Source organism: Pogona vitticeps, chromosome 1 (genome assembly GCF_051106095.1).
Source record: "Pogona vitticeps strain Pit_001003342236 chromosome 1, PviZW2.1, whole genome shotgun sequence".
NCBI lineage: Eukaryota > Metazoa > Chordata > Lepidosauria > Squamata > Agamidae > Pogona > Pogona vitticeps.
The window spans coordinates 180,772,114-180,788,030 of NC_135783.1; the positions used below are offsets into that span (position 1 = coordinate 180,772,114).

At 42.7% G+C, this 15,917-nt stretch overlaps 1 protein-coding gene across 2 annotated transcripts in view; it reads right to left on the reverse strand.

The window, feature by feature from the left end:
• The window catches only part of PARD3B (par-3 family cell polarity regulator beta), a 621,722-nt gene extending 610,016 nt beyond the window's left edge, over positions 1-11,706 (reverse strand). For both annotated transcript variants that reach the window (XM_072978456.2, XM_072978451.2), the window contains exon 1: positions 10,940-11,706. In XM_072978456.2, coding sequence (XP_072834557.2) covers positions 10,940-11,059 — 120 coding nt within the window. In that variant the 5' untranslated portion in view covers positions 11,060-11,706. The remainder of the gene's footprint in view (positions 1-10,939) is intronic.
• Positions 11,707-15,917: the final 4,211 nt, after the last annotated feature.

The following is a 15,917-nucleotide window of genomic DNA, read 5'->3' on the forward strand; positions in this document are numbered from 1 at the left end:
TTCTAAAATTGCTTGAAGGGTAGATTTTGTTTCATCCCAAAATTGTCCTTGTTATGGCATTGAGTCTTAGATGTCAAATAATTGTATTCTAAGTGAAAGTTGTCCAGATGCTTAAAGTAATCAGTCCAATTCCATCAATATTTACTTCCATAGGTCTACTTTAATAGATTGATCATCCTTATGGTTAAGCTTGAATCCAGTCTCAGACATAGAGTTTTCCCTGGCTCAAGGGTCAAGGTCCAGACAAGTTCAGAAATCAGGATACAGTTTAGAAGTTCCATTTTGGCTGGATTGAGCTTTCTAGGGTTAACTTATCTGTAGTTCAGTTCCATCCTCAAAAAGAAGGGGAATTCCAAACAGCCATAAAGTGTTCAAGCTCATTGATTCTATGCTTTTTGCCAGCACCTTAGATAGCTGTTTCAAGTAACATAAATAAGTTTAGTTTCCCAGAGTTGTTGCCAATGATCTTTTCAAGAGAAAGATTCTTACGTTTATAACGACAAAGTAATACTAAAGTTCCTTCCTTGAAGTAATGATTAAATATCTAATCAATGCCCAATTTATTTTCCTTGTTTCTCCCTTTGTCTCCTCCTCTCTCTGCTCAATCAGTGGTGAGGAATAGAAGATGCTATTTCTGCCATACAGTCTCATCCAGGGATAGTAAAGCGATACAGTTAAAAATGTTTCTCACCCAGTGGTAACACAACGTTAATTAGGCTGATTTATCACTTCTCCATTGCCGGCTGCTGACGACTTGCAAGCAAGCTAGTTCAGTTGCTTGTTTCCACCCTCTGGTTGATTGGGGAGTTTCTCGGATCCAACGTGGGTAACCACCGCTCCCCCCCCATGATCGAGAGGTTTCTCCCACATTTCACCACCTCTTTGGGGTGGTTTTTAACCCCCAGGGGATCCCAACCAGGTCGGAATTCAGCCCAGGGGATGGAGCTCCATCCTCCTCCTGCTGTCTCAGCACAGCATCAAGCCGGAAGTTTCCACAGTAATCTTTTTCATTCACTAGCTAATTTAGCTTCCAATGGAAATAATTGTGGATAACAGCACTATTTGTCTTAGAGAACACACAATTCATTTTCAAAAATAATTTTTTCTTTTAGTTTACTTATGTGTTATTATTAATGTTTGCAGCACAGCACTCTCATTTTCCAGGCCATCCCTCAAGCATTCAGTTCATCATATGCACACTTTCAGCTGAGGCATTAGTTTACTTATTAAATAGTGCCGTACATAGGAGGTAGTCAAGATACCACTTAGTACCTCCTGTTTGACAGCAATTAAGAGGACTTGCATTCCTATTAACAACCAGCTAGCTTGTCACTCCAAAATAAGAGCATGGTTGTCCAAACTCTTGTTTTGGAAAATTCATGCTAACTGCTGCTAATCACCTTAGCTTTTGTTAAATGCTTACAAAATCAGTTACAAACTACATCCACGCAGCATTAACTCTGCTGGATGTGTGAAGTCTCACTAATTGGATTACAGGTTGTAGAGCAACGGTTGTTCCTTTTAAAAAAATCATTAATGCTAAATGTCTGATTGTTTCAAGATTAGAATATTACAGATAAGATTTTTCTTTGAAGAAAAAAAAACTTAGTCAAAGGAAAAATGTGGTTCCATTAGAGTTAACACATTTACATATGGAACTACAGTATGCTGGTTTTAATCCAAAATTCATGACTGAATATTTTCCTAAGACTTTTTGTATCAACCATATAGCTACTGTATCTCATAACCATGTTCATCAGCTTTGCAAAGTTACACAATTCCTTGCAGACTTAACACCTAGTATTTAGGACTACAGTCATCCAGCACAATCTTGTGTACATGTGTACCTGATAAACAAGCTCAATTTACAGTGGTGCTGACTCTCAAAGAAGTTTGTGCACAATACAGCCTGGGGTGCACCAATCATACTTTCTGAACAGATGAATAAACTATACTCCACATGGTTTCACCACCAAAGCTGACAAATGTAAAACGCTGCTGCATATACATCATAAAATTGAGTTACAACATTTACATTCTGTCCTTAGCTACCCAGATTAAATTCCCGAATCTAGATGGGTGGGGTAAAAATGGAACAAACAAACAAATAGATAAATAAATACATTCTGTTCTAAGCAAAAAGAAGAAGAAAAATGCCAAAAAGCTGCACTAACAATAAACTAGAAGCAGTAATCAATACAAGGATACAGTTCCTGTTCAGCAGTCACAGCTCTTTCGAAAGAATTGCCTTCCTTAGAACAGAAGAACTGTGAACTCATCAGCACAGCTATTCTTTAGGCCCAGCACCTGACACAGAGGTGAGACTGATATACAGTATATACAAACAAATGGAGTTTTTATCTATCCCATTTTACATGGCCGTTTTATCCAAAACATGTAATTTAGAAAGCCTTCACTAAGCAGAATTGACAAGTGGAGTCATTTTCTTCAGAACATCACCCAGTAAATGAGTCACTTCACTTTCCTTCTAAACTACTTACCACAATCCTTCCTGTAACAATTTTCTATCCACCTGAGGACCGTAGGTCATCCTTCTCCAACCAGTCTGAAAGCCACTGTTTAAGCAAACACTTCGTCTTTCTGTATCACACTCAACCAGAGGTAATCAGTGTGAGTGTTTGAATGTAACATTACAAGTGACTTCATTATTAACTGCACAGAAAGAATGTCACGGCTTTCCAAAGCTTCACTGAGACTGGCTGATAAGAACACTGGTGGAACACAAATAAGAATATCTAGATGTTAACAAGGAGGATAAAATGGAAGGGAGTGTCATTAAACCTGGGAGAAGCCCTTCCCCATGTAATATGATGTGTTTTAATTGGTTCTTTGAAGTCCCAAAGTGTGAGAGGACCCTGCTCTTCTATCAGAGGAGTTAAGTTCCTCCATGACCTTCCTCAAAACCAGTTTGAAAATACAAGTTGTTGGTCAGGATCCAAAGCAGACCAACACCCCCCTCACTACTGTTCCTAGATGAGAGCGTTTTGAAACATGCAGTGGATATGTCTTAAATTATATCCCAGATAAACTCACAGTATACGTAAGATAAAGATAAGGAAAGGCTGTGTATGTTAAAATACAAGATTTTTTTAAAAACTGAAAACTGAAAAGATATATATAAATGCACAGATTATCCATAAAAAAGACATTTCCCATTTTTAAAATAATAATTATCTTCTATTGGCCAGAATCCTACTCTAATTGCATAAATCACAGGGATGTTACTGTTCACATTCCTGGTTGCATGCCAAGTTATATGGCTGGCATAAAACCAGGAATGGGAACAGCAACTCATTAATTAGCTGCAATTCACCACCACTGCTGACTTAGTTGCCCTTATATTGATGTAAACCTCAGTGTAATTCTGACTACTGACAATTCATAGAAAAGTAGACAATAAGGAAATGATGAGCATAATCTAATGAAAATGTGATCTGCCATTTGAAATTATTCAGAATAGATAAGAGACCACAGAATAGAACACATTTTTTAAAAGAATGCCAAGTGCTGATTTTATCTATTTAAAACCTCATGGCAATGATTAAGATCAGTTTTGTGTCTTGTACAACAGCCAATCATGCTTTTTTAACACAAACACCTGAAGAAGACAAGGAAGGAAGGAGATAAAGGAAAACTAATTGAACAGAAAATAAAGTAAAATCAAGTAGGCAAAACATACTAAAATACAACAGCAAATGATTTTTAATTGGATCATCATTACTAATCTTAAAAGTTGCAGGAAATAGTAGAAATAAAAACTTTCCATTCTGACTGATATACTGTACATAAAATTTTATTTGAAACATACTATCTGCAGTACTGGTAAGCAACGAGCTATGGTACTGCATTCCAAAATTTAAATATAATGGGAATTCTTTTAAAAAGTGAAATGAACAAAGTCCTCTACCTTCTGACAACCAGAAGAACAACAATCTGTTCCTCTTACGCTGTCCCTTATAAAGTCCCTTTAGCTCCATCAACTTCAAGGTATTCAATTTACATTAAATTAACAGCCTTTAAGGTCATATGAAAGCCAAGTATAGGGGCAAGTTCTCAGGGAGAACAAGGGAATGTTAGATCATGGATATTCTTCTTCCACTTCTTTAAAATTATCTGTCCCTGCGAGATTAAACCTAGACCAAAAGTGTATTTTACCAAAACAACAACAACAACTGAGCATCTCAGAAGTAGTAATGCCTCATCATAAAACGCATGCTTCTTATTTCTATTTCCAATTACAGTGGACCCTTGACTTACAGACGGCTTGACTTACAGACTTTTTGAGTTACAGACTTCTCTGGCCGCAAAATTTAGGTTTGACTTGCAGCCTGAGAATTGACTTACAGACCAGAAAAAAAAACAAAATGGAACAAAAACGGCCTGTTACGGGATTAACCGGTTTTCAATGCACTGTAGGTCAATGGAGACTTGACCTACAGACTTTTTGACCTGCAGCCACCGTTCCAATACGGATTAATTCCGTAAGTCAAGGGTCCACTGTACACCATAGTTAAAGGAGTGGCAGAGGTACCAGAGCCCAAACAGAACTGCTGGGACTCTAAGGCTAGCTATTCCCTTATGACTCCTTTACTTGGGATAGGGTTTCCTCTGAATAGACACTTGGCTTCAGAATTTTGATTCACATTCAAATCTCACCCCCAAAACAAGAGGGGGGCAGAAGAGAGAAAGAGCGTATAAAGTATCTCTGACTTCTGTTTGTCTTCAGGGAATCTTACGCTTGACCTGCATATTTCAGATGCATAGGATAAAGAGGTTTCAATGCTGGTTGGGGAATTCTGGGAACTGTAGTCCAAAGACAACATAATCTACACACCTCTGGTAGAGTATTTGTTTCAGCTTGCACAACTTGCCATTTTCTTACAAAACAAACTGAAGAAATGTGATGTTTACTTTACCACAGTAATCACTAGCGTCAATGTAGGCCAAGATAAACAACCAAGCACTTAAGATGCTACATACTAATAACTCAAAGTGTTTTTCAAAAGCGTAAGAGCTGAATCCTCATCATTCCTCTCCTGAAAAACACTGCTCAAGAGTAGAGTTTAATTAGCCACATGAAACTTCCTACACACATAACTTAGATTTCATCCCAGATTCTAGTTCCAGCCATTAGCTTCCAGCCAATAAAAACTATACTGTACAATGCCCAAAACTTTGAAATAAAAATAAACACATTTCCTGAACTATGTATCACCAGACCACAAGATTACAAAAACTTTGAAAGTCCCCTATTTTATCCATAGGTTGCACATTCACAAACATAGAATTGTAATGCTAGAACTGTAAAGGGAACGGTTTTTGAAAACCCATTCAAAGCCTAGACAATTAAGCAATTTGTTGTTAGGACATTTCATGGATGAAGAAATATTCTAGAGCTTGAGAAGCAACAGGTACCAAGAAAGAAAATGCATCTCCAATCAGCTTTCTTGCTTTAAAAGCAATCATAGGACACACAGGTGCCTAAGCGTTATAAAGTTAACAGAGCAATATAAATGAAACACTTGTAGCACACCTGATTTATGTTACCAGCCTGTGCCATTTTATAGAAAAAGAAGTGTCAGAAACAGCTTAGTGAGGTCGAACTAGCACAAACCCACTCATTTCAAAAGCAAGACCTTTATGGATCATTCAGATACATACTGAGAACATGGTAACAGCTTACCAACACTACTGCTCATTTTATTCCCTCTCAGTAGCATCCCCACAACAGCATACATGGACCCAAATGCACAGGATCCAAACTCCAGCATTGCCTTACACCATTCCCTTTCAGACACACAAACACACTGCAAGTAAATGGATCAGTTTCTCTATTAATAATGATAGTCGGGGAAATGCTCCTATGTCTTTAACAGCCTGTTCTTTAGCTTGTATGCAAATGGTATAGTATCCCATGCTGCAATTAGTTCTAACTATATCATTACCTAAATGAGGACTACCCAACCTTAAATGTGGGACCTTCTTTCATTCCATACTTGAATTGTTCTTCCTCCCAAAGAACTGAACCCTCCTTTCCAAAACAAATAGGTGGGCATGTTTGCCATGAAACAAATAAAGGAAAGGGGTCTCCACTGACTGAACACTGGCAACAAATAGTACAGTGGTCCTTTTTGATGTAACACAGTGCCTAGACACTTTTGGTTCTCCAGTTGTTGCTGGACTGAAGTATCCTTCAGCTCTAGTCAACACAGGCAATGGTGAACTGCAATGTAACAACATTCAGGGGAACACAGGGTGCTTGTCCCTGGTGTTCTGCATGCTAAGAATAACATGCATTTACAAACATGATCACTGACCCTGATACCTGGGGCATCCTGGGAACTGTAGTCCAAAAGCATAACCTATACATCTCCAGTAGTAACTGTACAAACAGGAGGAACAAGAGCCATGCGCAGCTTTCATTTAATTCCAAGAAGGAAGGAAGGAAAAAAATTAAGGATGTATGGATGAGAGGTACAACTCAAGCACAGGTGTAAAATGCAAGGAGGCTGCAGGGTTCATGTCTCTTCCAGATTTTCACAGAGAGAGAGGCCGATCTCCACTCCAGGCTGCCAGTGTTAGGATGCCCTGCCAGGCTCCTGGGACAGGCCCAGCTGAGCCTTAACTTATACAGAAGCTGAAGCAGAGAACAGGGTAGATATGCTATAAAGGGCACTTAGTAAAGTTGGCATAACTGATTAATTTATTGAGGATTCACCCCTGAGGAAAAGTAGTATCTCTGGTAAGACACAGATATGCTGCCTTCAACAATCACTACAGGAGACAGGATGCCTATGGATACAGTGGACCCTTGACTTACGGAATTAATCCGTATTGGAACGGTGGCTGCAGGTCAAAAAGTCTGTAGGTCAAGTCTCCATTGACCTACAGTGCACTGAAAACCGATTAATCCCGTAACAGGCCGTTTTTGTTCCATTTTGTTTTTTTTCTGGTCTGTAAGTCAATTCTCAGTCTGCAAGTCAAACCTAAATTTTGCGGCCAGAGAAGTCTGTAACTCAAAAAGTCTGTAAGTCAAGCCGTCTGTAAGTCAAGGGTCCACTGTACTTTATTAACTGGCCAGTGAGATTCTATGCAAGTAAGCTTTCCACAAGCTGCTAAACTCAAGAAGACACCAAGAATCAAGGACAGGAACATCCTTAACTGCATAGTGTATATCTTTCTTTCTGAGGAATCTAGCTAGAAAGCCTACAAAATGATCTTCTTGGCTACTGTTCTGTTACTAAACACTTTGTGACAATAATCTGCAACACAGTTTAACTTGTCAAATTGTAACTTCCAGGATCAATAATCTGCCCAGGCTCAAACTACCAGTTCTGATATACTGTAACAAGCAGAGAATCCTATTCAGGAAGCTACGTAGTTCCAGGCTTGCTGCGCCACTATCCTAGCTGGCTTTGCTGTTCCTTTCCTTCACTCTTCTATGTTTGTAAAGATGATCCCTCCTTATGGCCAAGGCAGGACAAAACCCTTTTCAAGATTAAAATCCAACCCACTCAAATCAAAGCCTGGCCAAAACAAATAATTTTATTGAAGCAACTTTTCCTTAAACGGCAGCTTTTCTTTGGCTAGACATGATAAAATATGTTTTAAATCACAGTTCACGCAACATCTCTCTCCCACACCCCCAGCTTGCTTCAGTCATGCCTCTGTCACTAGGCCGCTAGGATCCTGAGCGTACCAGCCTCTGTACAGCCAATTATCTACTGTATCCATGTTTCTTTTACAATATCCCTGTCTTGGCTGCAGGTAGAACCAACGATTCTCTTTTACCTAGTCTAACCAACTAAAAGCATCAGAGTGTTCCATCTCCATCTTGTCCTTTCTGGATATATTTCCCTTTTCTTCTTCACAAGCAAATTACAGACAAGCCTTCTACATTTATGAGCCTTTATTAATCCTTTTCACTTTCCAGGGCCAGATAAATATTCCCTTTAGGTCAGGACTGAAGTCCCATTCTGCCCAGTTTATTTAAATCAGATACAGTATGCAGGAGATTGCACAAAAAATTGAGGGTTTTCACTTGTAGATTCTTTTTACAGCTGCTTCAGCATGTCCTATTAACTCATCCAAACATTTTGAAAGGCCCCTATCCACATTTTCCCAGGTATGGCTAGCAAAGCAAAGCTAAGCGTGCTGCTTATATACCGCCCCATAGTGCTTCAAGCATTCTCTGGGAGGTGTACAAGTTAATTATGCAGGCTACACATTGCCCCCCTCCAGCAAGCTGGGTACTCATTTTACCGACCTCGGAAAGATAGAAGGCTGAGTCAATCTTGACGTGGCTACCTGGGATTGAACCCCAAGTCGTGAGCACAATTTTGGCTGCAGTACAGCGGTTTAACCACTGCGCCATGAGGCTAGCTACGTAAAGGAGGAGAAAATGGCACAACTTCTCTCTGAAGCCCACAACGTTGAAGGCCTCGGTCTATTTATTCATCTTGCCTAAGGTACCAAGACAGACAAGGCTATACCTGTTGTGCTCTGTCTCTTTAATAAGGAAGCCAGCATAAGCTGGCCCTACAATAAATAAAAATAACGGATGAATGCAAGTGAACTTATGTAATCGTCTTCAAGAAATAGAACAATGGACCTAGGGGTAATCAGGGTCAATTCTTGTGAAGCTACTCTTGTTTCTTTGCCTCTGATCCACTATATTTTTTCCTAATGAGTTGTAGCCAGAACTGAATTTTGGAAGCATGTCTGGTGTGTGCTGCCACTCTCACTTACACAAATACTACCTATCCCAGCATTCATCTTTGATATTCAAGGCAGCTGCTTCACAGAGCTAAGCCGGAGGCCTGGTCCCAGAATTCACTGTTTGTGAGATAAAGTATGCAGTGATCATAAAATGAGACAAGCAAAACTCCCAAATGTGAGAGATTCAGCGTTTAGCTCTTGAAATAATTAAAATAAGGATATAAGTGAAATAAATAAAATAGACACGCTTAATTATATGTGACAATTGTACCTTTAATTACCTGAAATTGGTTACCTAACTTGTACTTTAGAGAAAGGAAAGCTGAGATAATTTAGTATGATCTAAGCAAAAAGCAACCATGCTAGGCAAATCTGTTTTGATAATATGACTAATGTTAGCCAAAATGAAAACAAAGACATTATTCAACTAAGGTTATCCATTTAAGTATTCAGTTATTAATTAGGGTAATAAAGGATTTGTTTGACATGCAAATGTTTAATCATTTCTATTCTAAATATTAGTCACTGTAAATAACTTGCGCAGATAGCATGATGATTCATAATTTCTGGAGACTGTAAGATATCTTTCTTGTACTCTGTTGCCCTATATGGTGACATGGCATTCATGCTTATTAAATAGATTTATCATCTTTAAAGAGTACATACCAAACTGTGTAATATGCTCATTATGCCATAATTCCACATACAGTGGTGCCTCGCATAGCGAGGTTAATCCGTTCCGGATTAACCTTCGCTATAGCGAAACATCGCTGAACGGGACAGGGAAAGCCATTGGAACGCATTAAACATCGTTTAATGTGTTCCAAAAGGCTCCTTTACTCACCGTTCAGCGAAGTTTCCTATGGCCGGCAGCCATTTTCGCGCCCTCGTTAAGCGAGGGGAGGGCGCGAAAACGTTGCGCGCGGCCATTTTGGGGCTTCCGGTGGCCATTTTGTCCGCCAAACAGCTGATCGTCGGAGCTTCGTTTTGCGAAACGCTTACCAATCTTCGCAAAGCGAATTTCGCCCTATCTAAAGCTCGTTGAGCGATCGCATTAGCGATCCCAAAAAAGGGATCGCTATGCGATTTCGTCGTTGTACGGTGCGCTCGTTAAGCGAGGCACCACTGTATCTGAATATGGGAGAGTGCAGCAGGAAGGCCAACAGGTTCCTTTACTTTCAATTACCTTTCTGAAACTCTATCGAGGTGGCTCAGCTCCCTCTGACACCCAGAACCTCAAACTACAGGCAGCAGCTGTATCAATCTGTGGGCCTCAAAGAGAAAAAATTCTAGGAATCACAGAAGATGACACTATAAGGCTGTAGTATGTAGCTATTGCTACAGGGACGATTCCCTAAGAACACCCTTTCTGTAGCAAGTGGCCATTGCCAAGTTCTGTAACATTTAACACTCAGCTCAAATATTTTCTATCCATAAACAGCGGACCAGAATGAAGAGTCCAACCAATGGAGTGGCCTAACCAACTCTTTTTTTTAGCTGTGGTCCTTGAGGATGCTGAGGAAAGTGAGAAATGACTGAAGCAATGCCAGTCTTTTATCTTTCATGTGGTTCTTAACTTTGACATTTCCTGTGCTTAGTGAAGAAAACATCTCTATCAACATTGAATTTTCTGGCACAATGCACCCTACTAGTGCATTTAGATTAATATAAGGTGGTTAGCTAAGTAGGGCTGTAAATCAAACCTCTGACTTTAAAAAAAAATCCATACAAAAATATTTGGCAATTCTGTTCAAAGAGATAAAGGTAATCTCCAGTCCTTTATCTTGTCAAAACTGGTTGGGCAACACTTCCTAGAGACCTCTGGAACACATCAGTCTGTGGGTTCCAACTCAGACACCGCTGTTTGCAACAAACAACCCTCCCCCTTAAAAACAGATCAGCCACACACAGTGTGTTTTTCCCCCCAAAGGAAACTACTCAGTGTGTTTATAAGCAACACTTTTTCAGGAGAAATTGACAGGGAACATCCCAATCATATCTCTCAGTTTACGCTGCAATGTCATTTTTTGACAGCAGTCTACCGTCTCTCGTCTACATAAAAAGGCCACTCAGTGACTTGCAATATGTTCCTCTTCAAAACATGTACATACACCGCTGAAAAGATGCACCCAATCACCTTGCACGTAGGCGCTGCACCAGGTGACTCAACTACTGTGTTGCAGCCAAAGTCATCCCTTACCTTTTCTTTGGTTCTCAGGTACCTCTGGAGAGCCTGAAGTGTTAAGTCTCTAACCCGGATCTGTCCATCCTTACACGGAACCACGATCCCCGTCTTGCCAAAACAAACTGTCACTTTCATCTCATCCAAATGTAAACAAATCCGTATTTGGACGTTTTTTTTTAAAAAAAAGCAAGAATTTCAAAAGGCCAAAAAAAGCCCTGAACACCCTTTTCCAGAAATGAGGATGGGGGGGGGGACCCCTCAATTCTTGGAGGTTAAATTCTTAAAATAAAACTCAAATTTCGGGCTGGTGGGGCAGGGGATGAGGGCCTAGCAGCAGGTGCTTATGCTGGACAGGGTGGGGGGGGGGGGCAAAGAGGCAGGGGAAAGTGGAAAAGAATGGGAGAAAGCTACTTAAGACCAGAGGAGCAGAACAGGCCTGAGGGAGGCAGGCAGGCATTAAACCAAAGAGCCCTCGTCTGGGAGCCCAGCAAAACGGTAACAAAGGTTACAGAGACCCATTCCCCGGGCTGAGGGTTACACCGACTCTACTGTGGACAAGGCAAGACCCTAAACCGAACTAGATACCCCACAAGGGTGATGGGAACAGTTATTGGGGGGGGGGGGAGAGGAGGTCAAAGGGACCTCTTTCACGCGCACCCACACTCACACAACTCAGCAGAAACCGAGAACCAGATCTGTGAGAGTTTGGAAGAAGGAAAGGGGGGGGTGGGGGAAGCGGGCAGCACTCTCTCCTCCCCGCAGGCAGCCACCCGCGACTTGGTGAAGAGGACGGACGGGTCTTTTTGTCAAGGGCCGCCACCCGCACCGCCCCAACCTCCACCGCAGGCAGTGTTCCCCTGAGGCGGCGGCGGCGGCGGCGGCAAAAGCCGGAAGGAAGAGGAGGAAGCGTCTGCTCCCCAGGGAGCCACGCAGGCCGAGCCTGGGGGATATAGCAGGCGGCGCCTCTTACACGTTCCTCAGTGCCTGGGCTGAGGGTTGCAGCGGCGCCGGCCTCCTTCTCTGATGCCACCCCACCCCGCCTAGCCTACCCCACTATCTGCCCCCCTCCCTTCTTCACTTTGGGGCAGCTGGTGCCGCTGAATGCGCGCCCTCCTCCTCCTCCTGGTGCCGCCGCCGCCGCTCCCGCCCCTTCTCCAGCGCGCGCGCGAACACACACACATACACACACACACACGTTGCCCGGGTCTTTCCCTCCCCGCTCTCGCGCCTCAGCGCTCCTCTGGAATCCAAGGGAGGGACCGAAGGAACCGCTCCCAAGGTCTAAGAGTTTTGTGTGTTTGCATCCCTGCAGCCGCTGGCTTCCTTGCTTGCTTCCTCGCGGCGGCGGCAGCCCAGCCAACCCGCCCTGCCCGGCTCTTAAAGGGGCCGCGCGGCCGCCTGACCGGCCCGCCTCCGAGGTCAGGCTGAAGACCACCCGGTCCCTCGCGAGTCTTCTCGCCTGGGCGGCGGGAGAGCAAAAGAAAGGTGTTTTAAAATTTACCCTCGGCGCCCCCCTCGAGCCACAAGTGCCGGGGGGGGGGGAATCGTGAGTTGCCAAAGGAGGCTGCAGGGCTTTAGAAAAGAGGCTGGCTCACGAGGAGCTCCTATTCTTGGAGAGGCGGGAGGGAGTTGCCTCATTCACTAAGCACTGCCGTTCCTCAGCCTACATTCAACCAAACAGTCCTCGTCTGGGAGTCCAGCAAAAACGGTAACGAAGGTCACAGAGACCCATTCCCCCGGGCTGGGGGGGGGGATCTCGGTGGGTCCCTCGGAGAGATTTCCTTCTGAATAAGCCTACGTAGCTTAGGGGCTCGGACCCTTTTTTGGGTTTGCTTCGGATTACTTGATCGGGAAAGAATGTTGCCTCCTGCGCCCCCGCCAAGGACGCGGAACAAGAGCCAGGGCTCCGCAGGCTGGAGAGGAGGCGGAGGCGGAGGCGGAGGCGGGGGATTCACCCGCCTCAGGTTATTCAGTGACGAGGACGAAGTGGAAGCCAAATCGAGGGGTGGCTAGGGTGCAGAATAATCAATGTGTTTATTCTGAAGTAAATCCCACTTCAGTGCCATTTCCTCTCAGGCAATATAGGGTTTGGCCCTCAGCCTGGAAAAGTTTCCTTAAAAAAAAAAAATAAAGTTTACACCTTCTAAAATCGCATCCCTCCCAGCCAGCATGGTTTTTTTTTTGGGGGGGGTGTCAGAGTTGCAGTCCGGGGAAAAAGGAACTTCTCAAGCTCCCGTTTAGATTGAAATCTGAGGCTAGTAATGTGGTTCACATTGTAGTGCAGAGGGTATGATCATACGAGCATATAAGCTTGCGTTTTGGACCACTTGTGGTGCGATCCCAGGCAAGCTATTTCCTGGGGATTTCCAAAAAAGGAGGGGAAGTGTAAAAGCCATTGTGCCACGTGTCTCTACGACCCCTTTGGCCTGAGATGCACCACTGTCAGTCTCTAGCATTTCTTTCTTTTGCAAGCTGAACCCTAGCTCACAGCATAGTGCAGGCATGGTGAGTCCAAGGTCCAAAATAGACCGATTCCCACCCTGCCCTAAAAACAAACTCTGTGAAACCCAGGACTATATATGAAGAAAACAGGTGGGATGAGCGATATTTGCACAACCCCATTGTAGACATTGCTGCAGACTTCACCAAAGGAAAAGAAAGTATATCTTCTCAGTGCTCTGAGTGTTGAAAAAATATCTGAGAGAAGTCAGCACCAGTATTCCACCTAAGTAATGACCGGTGAGCCCATCATGTCCTACCTTTTGTGGTTCTAGAAACTGGCTGTCAAGAGGAGCCTCCAAATCCCTTCCCCACCAAATATGATCTTTAAAAGTAAAGGTAAATGTTGGCTAATTTATCTAAATGTGACCTGGTCTGTGTTCAGGCACTAATAGGCAATTTGAGTGTCTTTCCGGGTCACCATTCAACACATGCCTTTTAAGACTGCCTTGATGCTGGTATGATTTTATACCTTTCGTTTGGTTTCGGCCTTCACAGAGTCCTATTTGGGTGTCTCATTATGGTATAGAAATGGCCCTGGGCTCTCAAAAGGCTGCACCAACAGAGCAATGAGCTCTGGAAAATTCTGCCAAGTCCCTGCAGCAGACGGTGTGTCTGCGGTTCAAGGATCAGCTGAGCTAACTATGGAGAGGCTCCTCATCAGAAGACTGGCCACCAGGCAACAAACTGCGCACAGCAGCTGGAAACATAGTTCAAACTTGTTGTAGTTTTAATTAGAGGAGTAACTCCCTCCACTATGAAGACATGCATCTTCAATATATAGTTTGGTTGCCTTGTATCTTTTGTTATTTGAGTGGGTGTGTAAACAGAAACATTTGGATTAAAAGTCTATGGGAATTAGAATATCAATACAGTAGCTATCAACTAAGGCAATCTGAAAATATTCCTAAGCATAAGGTTGCCAGAAGAATTGGTCCAAATCGGGTTTTGGCTGTTGCTAGATACGAGGCATGGTAGATACTAATAATACTGAATCAAATGTTCCTCAGCTTAGTTTTTACATCACAAGGACAAGTTGCTCTGGAAAAGACCTTTATTCACAACAATTTACACCCATGGGTTCCTCACTAATTTTCTCTTATGGCTTAGGTGGGCTTTCCTTGTTCCTTCTTCCTATTTTGTGCCTTGTGTGAGGTAATTGCAGTCCATCAGGTATCACATATTGGAAACAATGATGTCCTAACATATAGCCTTTTAAGGTTTAGCTATGTGCTGATATTCCTAAGGCTAACTAAGCTCATCAGAGTGAGGGCAATGGTTCCTGTATTGTATTACTTAATCAAGGATCACTCAGGGCTCTTTCCCTGTGAGTTAAAAACTGCCCCAAGATTGAAGCAATGAGTCCTGCTTTTATTCTGTCAGACCGTTTAATGAAACTGTCCTTGCCTTTAGCTCAGTTGTGACTAGAGTTGCAGGCACAGCATTGTCATGTCATATGCTGCACAAGTCTGTGGAGCAAATCCTCTAACAGAGCCACTAATGTAACTCTGTGCTAGTCACATTTTAAAGACACTATAGATCAGACATCAAAACGGATGAGGAAACTCCATCATTAGCCTGTCTGTACCATTGTATGCATTGTTTGAAACAAACCCTGTCATACTGAGTTTCCATAAATACAAATTAAGAAAAACAAGGACAGATGGTTTGTCTAGTGGTTACACATGTGCTGAAGCATGGATGTAGATAAAGCAATGAAAGACGTCAGGAGCTGGAGAGTCTGTTGTGTTGTTTTAGAGTCTACAATGTAGCGAGTATTGGGAAACAGGCAGACTTCCTTTGAGGGGCGTTATTTTCAGCACTTTGGAAACTGGTGGTTCAACAAAAATTGTACACATCCATTAAGTTATCTATAATATATTCAGGAAAAAATAGGTCATGCTGAGAGGCTAAGGAAAATGGGGCACCTAACACACAGGTGGCTGGAGTGTCTGTTGTTCATTCCCAATTCCCCAGAAATAAGTTCTGCATTGTCCTAAACACAGTGAGATGACATGACATAATGGAGTTTTACTCGCATTATCTTTCCAGAGAAAGTGAACATGAAGTCTGAATGCATGTGAAATCAGATCCAAATGTTGTCTGCCTATTTAGAGACAGCCGTGTGCTGGAAATCTCTAAACTTGTGGACATGGATGTTGTTACATACAGCACTGATGTTACCTGTCTGTCATGGGTTGGAGGGAAAGTTCCATCCTATGGGGAGTGGAAGGCGGGACATCAGGAGGAGGGGCTGTACTGTATATATATGTGGAGCGTGTGTAGAAGCTGAGAGAAGAGCTGAGAGAAGAAGCTTGAGTGGGAGTCTGTGTGTCAGACAGGGTACTACTGTGTGACAGTCGGTACCAACCTGATAGGTTCAGGTGTCTGTATGGGTAGCCAGAACTGATAGGTTCAGGGTCTGTGCTTTATTGAAAGGTGTTCTGTGTGAACCAAACTGGTGTATGTATGATTGAGACTAAGCCACATTACT